Source organism: Plectrocnemia conspersa, unplaced genomic scaffold (genome assembly GCF_051122295.1).
Source record: "Plectrocnemia conspersa isolate PC_06_02 unplaced genomic scaffold, ASM5112229v1 ptg000001l, whole genome shotgun sequence".
In the NCBI taxonomy this organism is placed as follows: Eukaryota; Metazoa; Arthropoda; class Insecta; order Trichoptera; family Polycentropodidae; genus Plectrocnemia; species Plectrocnemia conspersa.
The window spans coordinates 4745668-4767308 of record NW_028277165.1 but is presented as its reverse complement, the minus strand read 5'-3'; the positions used below and the strand labels follow the sequence as shown (position 1 = coordinate 4767308).

General features: G+C 30.4%; 3 protein-coding genes across 3 annotated transcripts in view; 2 read left to right on the top strand and 1 right to left on the bottom strand.

The window, feature by feature from the left end:
• The first annotated feature begins 429 nt into the window (after nt 1-429).
• On the top strand, nt 430-2332 carry wbl (endoplasmic reticulum protein 29-like protein wbl). Its single transcript, XM_088187084.1, has 2 exons — nt 430-1110; nt 1177-2332. The coding sequence occupies exons 1-2, from the start codon at nt 553-555 to the stop codon at nt 1381-1383; spliced, it is 765 nt and encodes a 254-aa protein (XP_088043210.1). The 5' UTR covers nt 430-552; the 3' UTR covers nt 1384-2332.
• On the bottom strand, nt 1176-7829 carry LOC148238530 (ran-specific GTPase-activating protein-like). Its single transcript, XM_088187100.1, has 4 exons — nt 7753-7829; nt 4464-4646; nt 4161-4395; nt 1176-3396 (listed from the first exon to the last, which is right to left on the bottom strand). Exons 1-4 carry the CDS (start codon nt 7762-7764, stop codon nt 3110-3112), a joined length of 717 nt encoding a protein of 238 aa, XP_088043226.1. The 5' UTR covers nt 7765-7829; the 3' UTR covers nt 1176-3109.
• A 3555-nt stretch (nt 7830-11384) lies between these two features.
• LOC148238529 (bicaudal D-related protein homolog) overlaps nt 11385-21641 on the top strand; it is a 71520-nt gene continuing 61263 nt past the window's right edge. Inside the window, exon 1 of the mRNA XM_088198342.1 lies at nt 11385-12054. Within this exon, the coding sequence (XP_088054468.1) occupies nt 11599-12054 (456 nt within the window). The 5' untranslated portion in view covers nt 11385-11598. The remainder of the gene's footprint in view (nt 12055-21641) is intronic.

The window sequence follows — 21641 nt, the reverse complement described above, 5'->3', positions numbered from 1 at the left end:
TAAGACTTAGATAAAGCAATACAATGTCTTCAAACTCGTTTTAATGAATTTAAGATTTTAGTTTTTCTGTGACCGTTGTAAATAAATATTTTAAAAACTAGTGATATGTGGTTTAGAATTACCATCCTTATTTTAAATATTTTTTTATTTATGATTAAATATATTTATAACATAGCTGCGATTATTTGTTTAATTAAAAAACAGTTTTTGTGAAAATAAATAAAAATTCTCGAAATATTTATTTTATTGTTAAAATGTTTTTATAAAACCACAAAAGAACCTTGCTGCAGGAATATTAAAACAATGTTTTTTCACTTTCAAATAATATTTATATAATTTTTACTTCGAGAATATTCGGTTTCGACATATTTGTATGTATAGTATATTATGGCTAATATTTATTCGTTTAGGACCAAATATAATAAAGACAACAGATTGACGTTTACTGCCGGCCGGTCAGTTTGCTGTCATTGTTAACCATCCTTATATTTATAACAATATTATCAAGCGTTAGAAGTTGCTTTGATTTATATTTACCCCTTTGAATATAAAATGGCATTCTCAAGGTCGCGTGCGTTAATTTTATTGACGTTTGCCCTACTTACAAAAATTCTGGAAATATCTGCTTGTACAGGTTGCGTGCAACTAACTGAGTACACCTTTGATAAGGTTATATCAAAATTTGACGCAACTTTGGTGAAATTTGACGTCGCTTTTCCTTACGGAGACAAGCACGAATCCTACTCTGAATTGGCAAAGGACGCAAAGGTTGTCGATGAATTGTTAGTAGCCGAAGTGGGAATTAAAGATTATGGCGAGAGGGACAATGAAGAGATAGCCAAGAAATTCGGTATTAAAAAGGATGACTATCCAGTCGTTAAGTTGTTTTTGAAGAATAAGAAAGAACCGCTAACGTTCTCAAGTAAAAAAGAATTCACGACAGAAAACTTACGCAAATTTGTGAAAGAAGCGTCCGGGATACATTTGAGTCTGCCTGGTTGCATTGCGGAGTTGGATAAGATAGTGTTTGATTTCATGAAAGCGAGCGAAGGCGTTAAAAAAGCATTGATGAATAAATTGGAGTCGATTATTAGCAACTACGATAAACAGGTTACGTATTTTTTATATGAATGTGTTATTGATAAATTGTGATACTTAAAATATAGTTTATTTTAGGTAAAGGCAATAGGAAAAGTATACCAGCAGATCATGCAAAGAGTAATTGAAAAGGGTCAAGGATTTGTAGCGACTGAGAACGAACGAGTAAAAAAATTACTCGATGGAAAGATTTCGCCCGAGAAGAAGAAAGAGCTTCATTCAAAACTGAACATATTGTTGAGTTTCGTTATCAAAAAAGATGACAAAATCAAAATAGAACTGTAAGAAGTCTATTGAATCGGTTGAAAACAAAACATTCCAAACTATCATTTCATTTGTTTTATATCGTCAGCTTGGAATAAGACTGTCACAACACCAAAGTAAGATTTTTAGAAGCATTTCAAAATTTGCATAAGTAAAACACCTCCAAATCATCTCATTTGCGCAAGTTCTCAGCTGTGTGGCTATTGTGCAATTCTGGGTATTCTACTGATCTCAATGGTTATTCTCAAGCCATGATATTGTCATTTTGATGATTTTTAAATGCCATTGTTACCCATGCAATGTTAAAAACCACTTGTGAGTTGTAACAGTTTATTTATCAAGCGACGATTTATAGTATTTTTATTTTCTTTGTAGGTTTATTTTCTTTGTTATCAGATTTGAAATGGATATTTTTTATATTACGTACAACTGACGATTATAGTATTTTTATTTTCTTTGTAATCAGGCTTGAAATGGATATTTTTTATATTACTTATGTCGTTTTAGATATAGATGTATATAGAAAAGATAAATGTTGTAGTGTTTGTGAAAAATTATGATATTTAAGACTATTTATTGTGAGAATATAATTATACAAAAATAGCTTAGGTCGATGTTGGCACATGTGTGTTTCCAGAACCAATGTTCATATCTATCATAAAAATCATACTTTTTTGTTGTTAGTATATGATAATGAATTCTACATATTTATATAAATATGTGTAATTTAATACACAACTTTATCATTGACATTCCATTTCCTTGTTTAAAACGGTATAGATATATTTTATTGAAGTCGATATAATCAACGAGTACATTTCGATCTACAGAATGTAAAACGAATTACAATTTATATAATACACTGATAGTATTTTGAGTCATTTATAATGTTTACAATATAAATTGTGTATATTTTTTCATATGTATTAATATACATTATATTGATTGTAGGAATAAATTTTGAAATGTATGTTTTTTATTTTTTTATTTATTGATTTTAATACAAAAAATAGGCAATGTAAAGCAAATTTAATGGTATATAAAAAAATTGAGTTATTGCAAATAATTTTTAGATGAAATTTAGTTCTAAAGAAAGAATAATGTAAAACACAAATTAGCGTCTTGTTACAATTTTAACCATAAATATTTGCTCATTATTTTTTTTACTTATTGAAGAAAGAATAGGAGGAATCCTATTAAAAAATAAAAAAAACTTTAAAGTTAACAATTATAAAATACAACAGATTTGCAGAAAAAGTTTTTTACATGAGATTCGGTATATAAAAATATTTTTTATATAAAATAAATATATAGGAGCCAAAAAATCAAAAGTATTTTTTTACTTGCTATCTCATAAATTCTAAATAAAAATAATCAAATGGCACATTGATTTAATTGCTTTTGATTTTTCTCTCATAGCATTGACGATTCATGAGATATCAGTATACATAAAAATATATCTGATTTGGGTCACACTACATATTGGCAAATAAATAGGACACAACCTAAACATTTAGAATTTTAAGGCACATTTTGTATTCTTAATCCTAAAAATAATATTGAAAAAGTCAGTTTGATAAAAGTACAAAATAAAAAAGAATATTTACAGGAATGTCATTTAAAATAATCCTAATGTAATTTATTGGGAGATAGGCAATGGGGAGACATTCTTGTATTATATTATAGTATTAGATCAGTTCATTATTAAAACTTAAAAAAATGTAATAAAATAAAAAAATAGAGAAAATCAATTGGAAACGTCAGAAGAATCGTTCTCCAATTTCATGTCAGATATTTTCAATGTGACTTCGTCATTGCCGGTTTTGTCGACTGATTCGTCTTTAGCGATCGAGTCGTTGCTTTTTTGGTCCAAGACAACACTGTCGGCGCTGGAGTCTGATGCAGTAAGCGAAGAAGATTCATCTGATTGCGAATCGTCGTTGACGCTGCTCGTATTCTTACTGCTGTCCAAGTCGGGTTTGGATTTCACTATGTCTACGGCCTCGTTGAATTTTGTCTTCCATAAAGTGGCATCTATAATCATCAAAAACATAATATTGATATCTATACGAAACTATAAATACCGCATGTAAATTATACTAAAATTATTTAAATAGATAAATATAATCTTTCTTCAATCAGGAAAAATGTTGATTTAACATTGAAAACATATGGAATGAAAATAATTTAATCCCAAGAATGCGAATTTTAATTAATTTTCCATCATGAATTTTCATATGAAGTGGAACTTTAGGATTGCAAAGCTTTACAAAAACAGTAGCTTTCAGAAAATAAATAAAATGAGAAAGCTGCAATGGGTTCAGCAACACTGACACTTGAAGATTGAGTGCAACCACAAATTAAGGTCACCATAACGACCACTTGAACAACGAAAAGAGCTACAAAAAGTACCATTCCCTTTTTGAAAGTTAAACGTGACACATTATATAACAGGAGAGAGATTTGTGTACCATAAAATACCAACGTCTACAGAAGATAGTAATAGCACAATCTTTCCAAAGAGGTTAACCATCCATTATCACTGCCAATAAAAATAACTTTTGTATGAGAAGACGCGGGCCTGGTGATAGGTTTAGCCTGTGTCTATTACTTTTGTGTTTTCTTTTAAGGCGTGAACACAATTTGTATATGTGTTCAAAACATCATCTATAATTCATCAGAGCCGTCTCGAACGATCAATATAAAAGATGAGACACTTAGTCACATCGAGGCACATGTCACAGATAGTCTTTTTTGGCATATTATGTTACCCAAATAAACAAAAAACAAAAACATACTTTCTACATTTCCAAATTTGATGGCTAGAAATTCTTGTTTGGCAACTTCGTCGGCAAAATCTCCAAAGGTTGTCCAGTTAAAAGCTCGATCTGAACCAATGTGGGGCTGCAATTGTAAGTCTTCGGATATGAAATGATTGGCACACAGTTTCAAAGTCTTGTCGCGTCTCATTACTACTCGCACTGTATTGTTTTCGCGGTGGTGTAGAAGTTTAATATCGCCGGTGCCTCTTTCCTGAATTAAAATAAAAAAGTGTTGATATTGCAATATATTATTATTTAAAAATGTTAAATAAAATTAACCTTCCACTCCAAATCTACTTTATCGAACCGATAAAGTCTAGCTCTTATTTTGCACAATTCGACTTCATCTTCTTCGTTTGTGGAGATTTTTACTAACGGAAGATTGATTATGGGCTCGTAATGAGGATCGTGTTCGATGTCTTCGCTCTCACTCTTCCTCGCCGGACGAGTATCAGTTTCAACCTAAATAATATGTAAATACAAATGATATAGTTGAAACATATTAACATAAATATCAATCGTTGTAAAACGTTAACATATCGTTAGCTTTAAAAAAGACACAATACTTTATTCTTAAATTTGAAACAATATCTGTTTTACGCGCAATTTAAATAAGATCATATCTAAATTTGATGCAAATTCTCCTTACGGAAACAAGCACAAATCATATTTTTAATTGGTGAAAGACGCAAAGGCTATTGATGAATTGTTAGTAGCTGAAGTGGGAAGATTTTGGAGACACAATGAAAAAATGGTCGAGAGACTTGGAATTAAAAAGGACGACTATTCGACCGTTAAGCCGTTTTTTTAAGAATAAGAAGGAACTGCTAACGATCTATATTTTATTATTTATTACGAGATTATATTTTATTATTTAAAAGATTTACAGCACTATGTAGGTATGCATAATTTTGGCAAATTCTTTAGAACTGATAAAGTGCCCTTGCAATTATAATTATTATATATTTTGCGCATCGTCGGCATGTATCGAGTAAAAACAAAATATTTCCTATATAATAATTCACTGAATTGCCGTATAGTATATTACATAAAATTAAAGTTATTAAAAAATAAATACAGTAGACCCCCCAATAACACGGTATATTTGGGACGTGCTATTCGAGTGTATGTAGTTGGGGACTAGAAAAAATTTTCTGCAATACGTATGTACGAATCTGGCGTGTGTGGTGAGATATTCTCCCTTTGGCTCGCTCGCACATATAGTAACGGGCATCCAAATAGCATGTCTCCAATTTATCGCGTTATGGGGGGGGGGGTCTATTGTATGTGAATAATTAATTTGTATCTATAGGTTAGCAAATGAGTTTATTTCCTAAATTTATAAAAAAATATATAGGCAACAGAGGCAAAGATTGAAGATAAATATATTATAATAATAAAAAATAAATTTAATCAAAGTACAATTAAGTAAAAAATATATGTAATATATGTAAATATAATAATAATTGTAAGCCAATTAATAAAACAAAATTAATACATAAAAAATCTATCTGTACACATATAAAATCAAAAATATGTTAAATAGCCGATATTAAAATATCAAATTTGCTGGAACGATAAAAATTAAAATGTGATACGTTTTCAGAATTATGGATTAAAATAAGAGGATGGTACAATTTTGATTTTTTAGAAAAAACACTATAACTTCACAGATTTTAAAGTAAAATAATCAGTTTAAACTAGCAGTAATTTTATATGATCTGCTCTTATTATTTAATGTAGTTTTTTCATATACCAATCATATACACATGTGTTGCTTTGTAACTCATCGTTAAAATTATTTTATTCCTACATTAACCTAATAACAAATTCGTTTATTTTATCCAAATGCCTATATATATGATACCAATGAGTTATATTATCAGAAAGAAAAAATACAACATGGTTCCACATTATTGTTTATTTAAATAGTGTGCAATTATTTTACATTGCAATATCATGATGAAAATGTATAGCTTATATTTTGCCAATCAATTCGATAATTGAAATTTGCTTAAACAATAAAAAGATAAAACCAGAATAGTTCACAGAATTATAAATAAAAAAAACGACGTTAAAAAAATAATCGGCTGGCGATGAAACGTCCTTGACTCTTATTTTATTGCTGCATTTTAAATTTCATTGAAATTGGATTAATAGTTACGAAAATATTAAAAAAAAAATTGTGTATTTGACGGACAAAATGACAAACTAAGAAATTAAATACGTTAATTGAAAACTCAAATATTCAAATTTTAACGTTGAAATTTTATTTTATCAATCCAAAAGTTCACGTACATTTTTTTTATAATTTTAAAAATAATTTTTGTTTGAAATATTCTATGTCCGAATTAATCAGTGTGCAAAAATTTTGCTAAGAAGAATCACCGATACCATAAATTGTTGTATTATATGAGTATTCATATTTTCTTGACCATCATGTATTTTATGAGGTCAATTTAAATGAGCAATACGTAAAATAATTGTTCCATAAAACACTCTCTGTAACAAAAACCTTACATAAATGCACAAACAATTCGTTTCATGGAACAAAGTATTTATTTTAATGCACATATCTCTCAAAATAATTCCCTGTTAAATAGCATCCTTGCTTGTAAGAATACTTTCTTCCACCTAAAAATTTGTCTGTGCTTTTACAAATCTCAGACAAATTTATTTAAACTAAAGAAATATTCGTAACAAATTTCTTTCACAGAACACAGTTTGTAAAATTTTCTAACTTAATAATTACTCAATAGCTATTAATTCAACATATAGCAATTGTGAATTATCGTTTATATGTTTTACTCCAACTTTTTCCCCTTACAAATATAGAGCAAAAATATGTTTGTTCTTATTCTTCCTCGCTCAATTGCAACTGTAGAAGATTTATCGTTTAAACACATCGGTTAATGCCACATGCAGATCCTAAATTTGTTATTTTACATTAAATGTATGGCATTGCGCAATTTCAGGCTAAAAATACAACATTTTGTGAAGGTATAAGATGAAATGAAATGGCTGGCAGCACGGACAGTCACAAACGCTATCTAGCGATATGATATAAGGTAAAACTTACAACCCTGCAACGTTTTTTTATATAAAAAATAGTTATGATCTTCTTGTAGATGTAATAGAACTTTGAGATCTTCAAAAATAGAGTAAAATTGTGGAAAAATATGTATTTCGATACTTCTGCTTCTGTTGAACAAGCTAGTAAGTTAATTTTAACAATACATTTGTTGACATTGGACTAACTTAAAGTGACAAGAATTTGAAAATATGAAAGAAAGGACGTCTGGTCACCTTAACTAGACAATAGCTTATATTGCATTGCAACATTGAACAATGGCTATATATCATAGAAGTCGAAGAACAAATGAGCTAAAAATGTGGATCATATGTTGATGCGCAAAAATGTGCAAACAATAATAAACGTTGTGAAGAAACAGTATTGCGCCACATTAACGGTTGGCTTTTGAATCGAGCGAAGCGTCGGACGAAACGGAGCGCAAGATGCAACAAAGTGCTAAATTGAAGGAGGAAAATGACAAATGAAGAAATTAACCTGATCTGGCATCGTGAAAAAAGCGAGAAGGCAGTTGCAGCCGTACAAGCGTCACCGATTTGAACAGAAAAAAGTTCGCGAACACGTGCGTATTGTGAGCGCGTTCGTAAACTTTTATGTTCAATATTACCCCCAACGTTGTATTTTTCAATTAAATACTCATATCAGCATTTTTATTTTTCACACAATTATGTTGATGTATTAATTTATATATTTATTTGACATCTTAAATCTCACCGTCATTAATTACCCAATACGTAGTGATGAGCTAACTTGAGAATTTTGAACGGGACGGTAAAAATATGGGAAAAACCGGTAAAAGACTAAGAAATAATAAAACAATATTATATATTAATATTTATTTAGTTCAGAAAATGTATTTTAACTATAAGGCTGTTAAAAACCAGCATTTATTTGAAATTTTATGCTTAATACAAAATCCCGATACTAAGGTGACCAGATTTTGAAAATATCAAAAGAGGGCGTTAAAAACTGGCCATATTGAATTTTTTCGAAGAAGATAAAAAAAAACATATTACTGCTGGAGCTAAAACATTGTCATTTCGGAAATTTAAAATTTTTGTTTGAGGAGGCCATCTTGGAAATTTTTATTTGAGGAGGAAAAATTGTGCGGGGAGCTAAACTGCAAAGGGTATTTGTTGCTGTAGTGTTTTATTGACGTTTTAATAAAGTTTACATGGTTATTTATACAATTACGGTGCACGAGCCCGTGACGCGTGCGAACGCGCCGAGGATTGTCAATAGAGAGAAAAAACCGTCACACAAGTGTTACCAGAGTGTCACCATGGTTTAGTCATAATGAAATATAAATGAAATATATATAAATATAAACATGCCCCACAGGTATTTCAGAATTTTTGGTCCAAGGAGGACAAAGAAGGCAAAATGCAGGCACAATTTTTGAGGAGGACAATCCTCCGCAAAAGAGGATGTCTGGTCACCTTATCAATACAAAAATACAAATATTGTAAATTAATGGATACAGTGCAATTATAAAGTTACATAAAAACAAAATAATTGTATAACAATTTACAAAAATATTCTTTATCCGAGACCATTGTGGTTGCTAATAACGCATTCCGCTCAAGCTCTGTGACCACCCAATTTAACCTAGAGCCTAGCACAACCATCTTGACAGTATTGCTACTATGCTAAACAATTTATATTCAACCAAGTGTTGCAATATTTGTATCTAAAAATCTGTTAATCTGTTTTTTGTATTTTATTTAAGTTTCACGCGTCCATACTATACCGTTTTGTTAGAGAATTTTGCAAGAGAGATGGGTGAGTATATCTCCTTTTCTCTCGCACAGATTTGTTTATACGTATGCAAGTGAGATGCACAAGTGCGTGTGACAGAGCGAGAGATCTAGGGCAAGGTACCTCATTCTCGCTCTGACTCACGCATCCGACGGTGTTTCAATCGTGCGTCAGTATTTTTTTGCCTTTCGTCGGGAGAGTTACGTCAAAGCGTAGAATATTCCTGCATTTCTAAATTATTTTTAGACTTATCAAGTATATTTTATATGTTTACTTCGTTAAATAATTTTAATATAAACTAACTTTAGTTTAAATAATATGTATAGCGATGAATTGGATCTCTAATTTTAAGGCGTAGAATTTCTCTCGGATAACGAAAACGTGATTGAAATGTACGATTCGGAAATATGGCTAGAGTAAGGGGAGCTTTTTAACTTCGATTGTGTTAATGTATACCTGACATAAGTGTAATACAGATATGCTCTTGCGCATACTCCGCATCGAATACTTTGAATTGTCATCCACTTAATTACAGAATATTGGCGCTAAATATGTATAATATTATTTCGTATATTAAACAAGAATTTGGTTAAATGAGCTGTTAATTTATTAAACATATGTTGTAACTGTTATAATGCAAGTACATTAGTAACATATGATATGTTCATTATAAAGATTTACTTAATCTAAGAATAATAAATCTTGGTTTTTAGTTATCTTATCTCTTCTTGTATTGTCAGATGTCTCGTAAGTACAATAAAGAAAAATAATTTTGATTATTAATTTTATAAGAATGTTTAAATATATTTGCGAACTATTTTAACAATAACCTCAAAATACAAATAGTCGTTAACATTAAAATTTTAATTAATTAGTTACACAAAAGATAATAAATTAACTAACAAGGTGACTTGAAGGCGTTCCATTTCACATCGAGTTATTTGCTTCTTAATATAAATTTTGTTGTATGTTCGATATTTTGTATGCTTTTTAATGAATGATTCTCTGCGACGCGGTAACCATGGCAACAAACGCCAATAACACAGTTATCTACTCTCTCGCTTTCTCTTGTCGTTCGTTTTGGACGAAGAAAGAAAACCGATATAGTTTTGTGTTTAGTTTTGCGTATATTTATATAATGTAAACATACATGCGCCTAAAGCATGTCGTAACACTGTTCGAACTCAACAATATTTTACATATTCACATATTCACTTTTTTAAATATGTTCCAATACAATTCAAAAAACATAAAAAATGGTTAGACCTTAATTCTTGCAAACGTAAGCAATGGTAATGAGGAGGCATAAAATAAGATCGTAAAAATAGTGTCTAAATTTTTATCAATCAATGAATGACGATCTAAATTATGTTGTACTTTCTTTCCTTTATGAGTTAAGGTTGTACAATTAATAAAGTATAAGAAAGTGCTATCAAATTCCTTAGAATCCAGCCGACCTTCAGATAACAGCTCAAACTGTATCGCACAGCTGATATATGTACTTCATTTAAGTTAAGCATGCCAATGCCGACAAATGATTGCGATTATAAAACACAGTAATGGAAGTAGAAACAGCAAATGGATTTTGCAACTGACTTCATCATAAGTAGGCAAAAAGGTAGATAATATCCTAATATAAGACTCATTGCAAATAATGATTTTTTGTATAAGCAATTTGGAGCAAAATAGTAAACATATGTGTTACCGAAATAATGATATTCCCACTGAAGCAATAACGTTATTTTATTATTAAAAACATATCTTTAATATCGATGACAATTCATACATATATTAAACATTAACTTTCATACAATCTTTATTTTATAGAGTGTAAAAATGTGGTACTCAAATCGACTGTATAAATATAAGCCAATAAATCATTGAAGAATTTTTGATATGGGATATAATTATAAAAGACAAACAAAGCGTGTTCCGCCGCTGCTCTGTCGTTATTCTCGCTTCGTTCGTCGCTCTGAATACTTTCACTTTCTACGTACAATTAAAAAGATTCGTTATTTATGGGATGTTCAATGTTCTGACCAACGCTCGTTCGCACATAACCTGTCCAACAGTTTTGACGCGAGCGAGATATTTTATAAGATGTTTCTAAAATAAATAATTTATTACCCAATATTTTTTTTAATTCACACGATCGTTCTATATTTTTTCTGACTCTATTCTATTTTTATTCTAACCATTTGATATTTATTCTGACCCTGAATATTATAATTAGTATGACCAGGTTGTTAATAAAATTCTGATCGTTTCATTTGTTGCCTAAATAAATTGTTATGACAGTATTACTGTTGCTCGTCCATTTGACGCGTACACAGGTGGGAGAGTAAATTGCCAGTACCTGTGCGCGCTACTCGCCGGTCGGTCGCGTACTCCGTGCTCTTCGCTCGCGCTCCAAACTTTTGGATTGCAGGGTCGAATCGGGCGAATATAAATTACACAATGGCCCTCTCCGACCCCCCTCCACCCGGGCTTTTTTAAAGTAATTAAAATTATTCTATCCGAGAAAATAAAAATGTCTTTAGCCGAGCTGCTGAAAATTTGAACTTAATGGCTGCCAGCAGAAGCAGATTCAACAGCACTAGTGGTGATGTTAGTTTGTTAGTGTGCACCGATAGTATATTGAACAGCTTCAGCGGTTCCAGGGATAGCGTGTTCGAGTCGGACTATTCGTACGACCCTCAGCAGGAAGGTGAAGACAAAGATAAGATCAGGCCAATACTCGCCCACAGGAGGAACAAGAGTGGTTCTAGGTCCATAAAAGGCAGCTTGTCTCTAAGCCACTCCACTTTGGAAACAGAAAGCTTCGTTGAGGAATTGGAAAAGTACGTCAAAGAAATGGCCAGGACGGATAATTCCTCTGTGGACGATGCTTGGGCTCAGCTGCATCAGAAGGAGGCAGATCTCCTCTTAGCAGCTGAGCTAGGAAATGCGTTGCTCGAGAAGAACCAGGAGCTGGAAAAGGAGCAGAAGAAACTAGTGGATCAGTTCTCCACCAAACTAGAGGTCAGTAGTTATTTCTTTATCCCTGCTCGATTTGACATTGACCGAAATTTGCACTTTGGCAATATAATTGCCCTCGGCCTGCGAAATAATTAAGAGCAGACGCTTTCCCGTCATATTATGCGTCATCGTCACTTGAATATGTGTATTTTTGCCGATTACCCTCACGTGACACAATAGATACACAAAATTGTGCTCTTTTTATCTATTGTGTATCGATATATTGTTTTATGTACCTACACGCACGGCCTTGTTGAATTTGGCAATACACACGTCAATATATTTGTTTATTTGAGGATTATTTATAAAAATCTGCAAAAAATAAATATATTATTTATATAAAAACATTACATTATTTATTTTAAAATATTCATTCAAATATATTCTAACGAAACAAATAAAAACAAAAGATAACGACAATAAAATATTTTATATTTATGAACTAATAAACAAAAAAATAGAAAATCATATAAAAATTTTAAATTCAAAAATGTATATTTTTCCTGTTGATTTTTTATAAATATAAACATTATAATTATTAATTTATAGTTAAAAATGATTTAAGCATAAAATATTTATTTAAGAAGTAAAAATAAAATAAAACAATTCCCATTAAAATTGTATTGCTTTGTGAGAAAAAATTGTATTTATTGTTTATATATATAAATATATATTAGATAATAGATCAGTAGTATAAATTATCAGTAAAATTAAATGTATGTAATCAAAAAATACCGAGCTAATGCTAATGAAACAAATACTACAAAAAAAAGTTTCTAACCAAAGACAAAGTTATTGATCATATATTGTAATATGTAATTATATTACTGGCTGTTTCATATCAAAGTTACTGACTATTTATTTTTAAAAAACTGACCATTTAATTTGTTTCGTATGGGAAACATAAAAAAATATAACATAAACTATAAAAAATTAAGCTATTCATATATGTATTTATTAACTATTAAATCTGCTACACTGCTACACAAATGTGTAGCATATTTTTTTCAAATATGCCACATTTTTTACATTAATATTATAGCATTTCATAAAAAAAAATTATTGTCATTTTATTAGGCAAATTTCAAAATGGCACAGAGAAAAAATTAAAAATAAGGCAAAAATGTTCTACAACTAAAATAGAAATTATATTTTAAAATTGCAGATTTTTTTGTTATTTATATTTAAACAGTTTTTGAGGACATGTCGTAGTTTTATTTTTAGTTTTATCGTCATGAAACATTTTTCAAAAATATAGGTTGTAAATATCTTGATAAAGTTTGTTAGACAATTTAATCCATCATCCCATTTTAAAATGCCGGCTATTAATAAAATCAAGAGATAATTGTTTTTAAAAGATAAAAATATATATATAAAATTCACGTCAAAAGCAATAAAATTGTCTCTGCGCCGTTACAGTAGGAACACTCGATAACGAGCGTTCCCGCTGCAACGGCGACGGCACGATTTTATTGCTTTTGACGTAGATGTTTGCCTTCTGAGAAGGGATTGTTTTTTGCGCCCTCCTATTGGTCAAAATTCGGTTTAGATATGCTCTATTTGATTCTTACTTATTGTAGGTTGTAATATTGTTATAAAAAGTCTAAATATGAACGCTAGATAACCGAGCGATTTTATTGTTTTTGACGTGGATTTTGAACAGGGCAGTGGCGTAGCTATGGTGGGGCGGAGGGGGTGGGCCGCCCCGGGTGGCACTTGCTTGGGGCGGCATATTCGCGGTGGAATCGTCTAGTGTGGTTCTTAACCCTGAATAAACTAAAATGTATGTAAATCTACGAATAGCAAGAGCTTAACAATAATCAATTTATTATTCTAAAAAATGCTGATTTTATGACCCTGCAAAAAAATGTATGGGGGGGAGCAGCAATTTTAAGGATTGCCCCGGGCGGCACAAACCCTAGCTACGCCACTGAAACAGGGACCTCCTTGAATTTGGCTAGAAAAATGCATGTTATTTGATAAAATACTATGAAAATATTAAAAAACGACCTTCTTTTTAAATAAGATCCTGTTAACTCGTACATAAAAAATATTATATTACGTCATGGGGCCCAGAATCATTATTTTCCCAGGGCCCGGATTCCTTTTCTGCGGCCCTGCTTAAACATATATATATTTTTATACCTACAAAAAATATGGTTGCTAACTTTAAAATGATCTGGATTTAAAAATAAAAACAGTTTGTAATGTAACTACCTTAAAAAATCTAGAGGTAATGTTTTTATTGATATTAAAATAAAATTTAAAATTACACATTTTTGTGTCATAAATCTACCAAATTCTTGAGTAATTTAACTTGAACATACATTTTATGCCAACAAAAGATATGGTTAAAACTTAAAATTGGCTAAAATAGAAACTGTATGGAATATACATATTAGTTATATATAAAAAGCAATTTCTATTAATTTACATTGTAAATTTATGTGACAGGTGATTTTAAGTAAATTGAAATTAATAAATTATTAATTTATTTCACTAAATTAAATTTCTATAAATATAATATATGATCAATCTAATTGATATTTAAAAATATGAAAAATTTCGCAGATTAAGAGAAAAGTTAAGTTAAATTAATTCATTTTATTTTGTGACATATTAATTATTTTTTTAATTAAACTTAAAATTTTGGCAAAATCGTTTTATTTTTTTTAAATTAAATACTGTTTTAACCCATGTGTATGTCATATGTAATGGACTTATTTTGATTAAAGCAAAATAAACAACCAATATCCCCAATGAAATAACCAAACTCCATGACGTACTAATCGATCATGGGTGCAAACTCTGGATTGTATTTATTTGACTGATTATTCTCTAGAAAAATACATTTTTCCAAGTCAAAAAAATTGAATTGCCGTGTTTTGTAATAATTCTAGATTAATTTAAAAAAATATAATATATCAATAACACAACGACTATCCTCTATTTGGGTACGATCCCCGCAATTCAATCACCTCAATTTGGGTCTAACAACTTTTCCTTACCTATTGTTGCCTTTGATTTTTTTCCGGTTGCTCTATTATCTTATATGTGTTGTAAGTAAAAACATTTTAGATCCCTAATAATTAATTGAGTCCGTGGTTGTACTGCGATATATGATACATACGATCCAATGCGCGACAAATGTCAAATATATAATTCGTGTTTTTTTTACAAAACGCAACTCATCTATGATTTGCACGTAAAGTCGCTTTCTATGCTATATTATTTATGAAGGTGCATTTTTTCAGCTTCATGTCGCATTAATGCGATAGCCCACTTTTCACGTATGCATGTGTCATCGTGCGGAATTTCACTCAAAAACTCAAAATGAGTTAAAATACCAAAAAAAATCATATTTTATACCACGAACATATGTGTGTGCTCTACGAATTATCTTGTATCATATATACATAATATGTATATGTGAGTGTAATTTGTATATGTGTACAAAAGGCTAGCGTGTCTAAAAAGACATTTTGCGGAAACAAAAATCACGACTTACGACCGAGTCGCGTTTTCCATGCTTTCGATCCGACCCGACCGTGATGGGACGGGCAACCTTTTTTTACTTACATCATATTTTACAGAGGAATATAATATTATATACTATACTCAGTGTTGACGAGTCAGAGTACTGCAAGATGAACAGGTCGTAAAATGGTGTGAATAGTAAACTTACGTTAAAATATGATAAAATGTAACTCAATGCACATCTTTGTCTTAATTATTAAAGTATAATTCCATAAGCATTTAATAATATTTTTTGCTCTTTTAAAAAAACATATAATTTTGACTTTCCTCTTAATTCCACTCTCTTTAGATTTTTCATAGAATCTGAATTTTAAAAATTATAACAAATAAATATTACTAAGATTCTTGGTAAAAAAATAAAGTAATATGATTCAATATGATGTATTTGTTCAGAAATTACAGTCAGTAGGCAGCAGTCTTCTTATGCCAAAATGTTTTTTTTATTTTTCGTATAAATTGATTTTATGTTATTTTGGCGGACGGATCGTAACGATTAAGAATTTGACACAGATTGAGCAACTGTAATTGTATTTTATCGAATTTATGTAATAATTATTTAAATATTGTCAAATTGAATGATATAATGTCCCATAAATAATATTGGCAAATTAATCACCACCGTCAGTGTTAGCAGAGTACCGCCTTTTTACCCAAAGCCCCACGGTACTCCTCCCCTAGCATTTTATAGTTGCGAAATTCAACAAGGAAGAGATTTGTGATTGTGTGGATGTTGTTTTACATGTGATGAAATCGTTGGTGCTGGTGTTTCAAATATACATTTAATCGGTACAAACAAATGTTTACACTAAATGTGGCCCTGCACAATTGTTTAGATGCCACATAGTGAGGCCACAAATGAAATGATATAGCTAAAATTGACAATTGATAATTTAGCTATTTTATTAAAAAACAATAATTTCAATTTAAGAGTTAAAAAGCTATTTAATAACATATTTAGAAGAAGCAATTTAAAATAATAACCTTATTTTACATATTGTGTCAAAAATCAATCAACGACTTATTACATTATTTTTTATTTTAATCTGCTTTAATATTATTAATTTATTTGTATATTTTATTGAGAACTCAATTTCTATCTAAAACTTTCTTAGCTTCAGCACTAATTGAAAAATATATATTTGTGACTGTAATAAGAATAAGTTTGTACTACTTATATGTATATAAAAAAAACATAGAACCATAGCAATTTATCTCGAGCAGACAGGATCAATACGAGAGTGGACATTATTCCATTCTAGGCAATTCTCTTCGCAATTAGTGATTTATGGCGGTTTTTGATGCTACATGGGAATGGAAAAGTTCAAGGGCGTGTATGTGGAATTGTATAGCGTGAAAAAATAACACATAACGATCCAATCAACTAATGACTCGTCAAACACACGGGCTTCCGAGAAACGGTCGATAAACGCATTAAAAAATATGTGCACATAAAAAAAACATTGTCAATCGATGTTAGTAACGGAAATACTAAAAAAAAAATTTTGAACCATTTCATTCAGCAACAGCAGTCAAATTTAATATTACTCATTATACACTGCAGCAATTAACAATTGTCAAGTTTTCGTCAAAATATTTTTTAATAATAAATAACTTATGATTAACATATATTAAGTTTATCACAAATTTACATACGTATGTAGATTTGTGAGTAACATTGTGGTATTACTTTTTTTGTATAATTTATTTTACTTTCACTCTCTGCTAATTGTACTTGAATTATAATGATAATAATATTGTATTATAATAAATAAAATAAATAAAAATATAGCATGTTCTAGTTTTATATTATCTATTATATATATAGTTTATGATAGCTTTGATGTGCAGTCTGCAATTGTAATAAACTTTCCCTGTTATTAATAATTAACTGCAATTAAAAGTAATCTATATTATTAGAATGATGTTACCGGAAAGTACAGTTTTAATACATATGCACATTATGCTGTAGATCAAAATAATTTTCTTAATCAATTATGGCTTTGATAATATCAAACGCAATCACAAATAGTATTGTGTGTATATTTTTATGGGAAACCTTGTACATAAATTCGTTGCCAAAACTCAAGGCTAACTAGAGCAATATTTATACAAAAACGGATTCATAAGATAATATTTTTTATGAATATATTTGAGCATGGATGACCAACCAAAGAGTAAGCAAGACTCACAGTGTGTTAACGACCTCAGACAAAGCAATCCCAGGATATCCGTGCCGAGTATAAGTTTCTTGTTGTTTTATTTGTACTCTAGAACAGGTTCTTTTAACCACTCCATATTTCATTCCATCATTTTTTGTATACATAAGTATATATAAAATATTTAGTGTTTAAATGTCAATAATTATATATATTTACAATTGTGTATAGAAAATCGTTTACTTTCTAGTCGTATCAATAAAAAAAAGATGAAATCACACATATAATATTTAGCCTACTTTTTGTATATATATATGTGAGATTCTTATGTACAATCATGCGTAAAGAATCATCTCGTTGAGATGGAAATTGTTTGCGTAGATTTCCATTTCTATTGGTTAAAAAGTATAATTTATATTGATCACAATTTTGCATGGTTTAACGCCTTTATTGATGTTTCGTGTGATAAAACTTTGCAGTGGCATTATTTTTAGCGATCCTTATCGGTTTATAACGTGAAAATTATATAGTAACTGCAAGTCTATGTAGGCAATGTAATTAATGTACTTCCCCGGTTCATTGTGGCAATGTCCGTTGTCTCTTGAGAAATTTCCTGTCGTTGCTAATTTCCCATTAGTTTTGCGGGGAAAATACTATTCAAAGTACACTTGTTTCTAAAATATTTGAAACCGAGCTTCATCTAAGACTTGAGAACAATAGGATTTATTAAATAACAATATCAAATTGGTGGCATTGGTGAGCTTCATCGTGAACCAAAAATAAATTCAATACAGTTTCTATCGGCAAAAAGATTTGCTCCTTGACCAATCTTCGCCTCGAGCGTCAGAAAACCAATTCGCTGCCCTTTGTGGTCCAATTTCGAAGGTCGACGACTCTGACATTTGCAGCAGCCACTGTCAAACACAGCCTCCAGGTGTTTTACGTCAGATTCATGAACCGGTCAGACCAACCTCTATTACGTCAACCGGTAATACACGTGACTCACTATACTGCAACGTTACCTAATTACCTGCGACACTTTCACATGCTTCACCTTGAAAATCATCGCTCATAAGATTTGGACCCTTGAATCTAGGCATTAACAGGAGCTGAGCATTATGACAGTCGAAATGAGCACACTCAATGCGCCAAAAAATATCTTTTACTTCACAAAAAAAAAGTAACATGACTAATCGGTACGCATCAGTATTCTCCGAGACATTTCACAACGTGTCATTATTATTCGCTCAGCACAACAAGACTGTTCACGATCTACAATTTTACCTCTTGACTTTTGTGGTGAAGATTCATCACGGCGCATGCCGTGACTTCATACTGTGATAAATTTTCGATCACGATTTGTGATGTCATAGTGGTTTTTTAGTTACAAATCAATAGCTAGTTCATCTTCAGTGGATATTTTGTACATGTATATCCTTTTAATGTTACAAATTAATATAGATAATAAATTAGTAACGAATCAATCGATTTGCTATTATTTATTAACAATTAACGTATAAAGTTGACTTATGATAGACTACATACATTCTATAACAAATGGTTGCTGTTATCGTACGCATACAATATTGTTCTTAAGTAGGGCTATTGAGTTCGCAAACACAATAGCAATTGCACATTAACGTACCTATGGTTCTCAAATTTAAAAAATGATAATTAATAATAATCATATCTACAATTTGAATCTATGGAACATTTCCGTTATTTTGTTATAGATGAATAGATGATTCATAAATGTAACTGTACATCAATTGGTTCTAGAATATCATTATACGCTCATGAATATTTGTTAAGTAAGTTGGACCATAGAATTTGTAAACCAATACTAATATAGCAGTCCCTTTTGTTTAGCTAGAAATATGTAGTAATAAACAGTGAATATTTATAAAAGACATTCACTTTTGAAAGACTGGTAGATAGTTTTGTTCTATTTATTTTTATCCTTCTATTACATTTTTAGACATGGCTCAACCGGACTCCTACCAAAATTCTAGTTACAAAGTATAAAAAATAACATATCTGGCGTTAAAAATTTATTTAGCAGGCCTGTCGAGAAGGAACGAACTCTTTTCGTATTACAGTAGTACGTAATAGGCCATCAGCACGTCGCTGTTCAGTTTATTCATTGGTTTCGTATTGGCACGTATTGTAACCAGGCCTGCCGAGATGTGACTAATTCCCGGGGCCCGACTTTAGAAAAAATCATAGCAATAATATATGTATGAAAAGAGTTAAAATCGACCTAAAATAATGAATCAGAACTAAACTATAGTTGTTTGAGATGTATGTACTGATACAATTCAGGTATGAGTTCCTACAGCTCTTAAATAAAAGAAGCGGAACATTGCCTTCAAAAGCACCCACTTTCTAGGTAGTACTTTCACAATAAACATTATTATTCAAAGGGGCAGATTGTAGTTTTTTGACGCGGCTCCGTTTGTGTTAAAAATTGTTTGTAAATTATTGTTAACTATTGCTTTTTGAACGTTTAAAAAATCTTAGACATGAGAGTAAATATTCAACGAATGTAAATTAGTAGCAGTAAATTCAGGTATTCGTTCTGAATTTTCAGAACAAATACAAAGAAATAACGAAAAATCAATAACAGCACCAGCTGATTTAATGATAAATTTAATGTTTTTATTGATTTTATTATCAGTATTTAGACAACTAGATATAAAGCAGCAAAATAAATAATTTATGTTGTTATTCTTAAAAGAAAACGTAGAAAAATCATTTTTGAATCTATCCTAAAAATATTTTTTTAAATATTTTATTTCAGTAAAATCATATCGGAATACCTTTTCACTAGTAGATATATATTTTTAACAGTGAAAATATAAATTATCTGGCAGGTGCTAGTACAATACTATGATTTCAAATTTTCTGTATGTAGTTATATATATATTTACATATTTATCATTATTTATTTACATCCGATGCATAAATGTATTTTTTGGTAAAGTTATATTTTCACTAGAAGATACATATTTCTTCTAGTGAAAATATAATTTAACTTATAAGCGCTAATATGCAGCTCAAAAATTTCTATGAAGCTCAATTTGACAGTTGCGAAACGTCCATTTGCTGTTCAAACCCAAACCTAACCTAATGAATGTTTTAAGATTAGTTATAGTTTAAGAACTTTCATTAGGTCAAGAACAAAATATAAACTAAGCCAACTCAAAAGCGGAAGAATCGGTACATATAGACATTGCATCTCACATATTGCTTCATAGTTTACCGCATTTCGATATTATACTATGTTTTAAAAATATGATAGCTATCCTTACCGATATTAATATGGACTTTTAATATAAAAGAGCTGATCAAAGTATATTCAAACCGAATTTTGGTCAATAGGAGAGCGCAAAAATAATTATCACTTCTCAGAAGGCAAAAATTCACGTCAAAAGCAATAAAATCGTGTCGGCGTCGTCGTAGTGGGAACGCTCGTTAACGAGCGTTCCCACTGCGACGGCGACGGCGCGATTTTATTGCTTTTGACGTGGATTTTTGCCTTCTGAGAAGGGATAATTGTTTTTTGCGCTCTCCTATTGGGCAAAATTTGGTTTAGATGTGCTTAATTCGATTTCTACTAATAATATTGCTATTAAAAGTCTTAATATAAACGCTTGATATTGAGTGTTTTCACCGCGATGCGATGGCATGATTTTATTGCTTTTGCCCTGGACTGGAAATTCACTATATGGCAACACTGAGCAGCAAAAAAACACTTTAAATATTTTGAGTGGATTAATGAGGTAAATATTTTGATTTGAAAAATACATAAAATGCCATTTTTATCATGAGGCCCGGAATCATCGTTTTTCTCAGGGCCTGGGTTCGCTCTCGGTGGCCCTAGATATTGAATTTAAA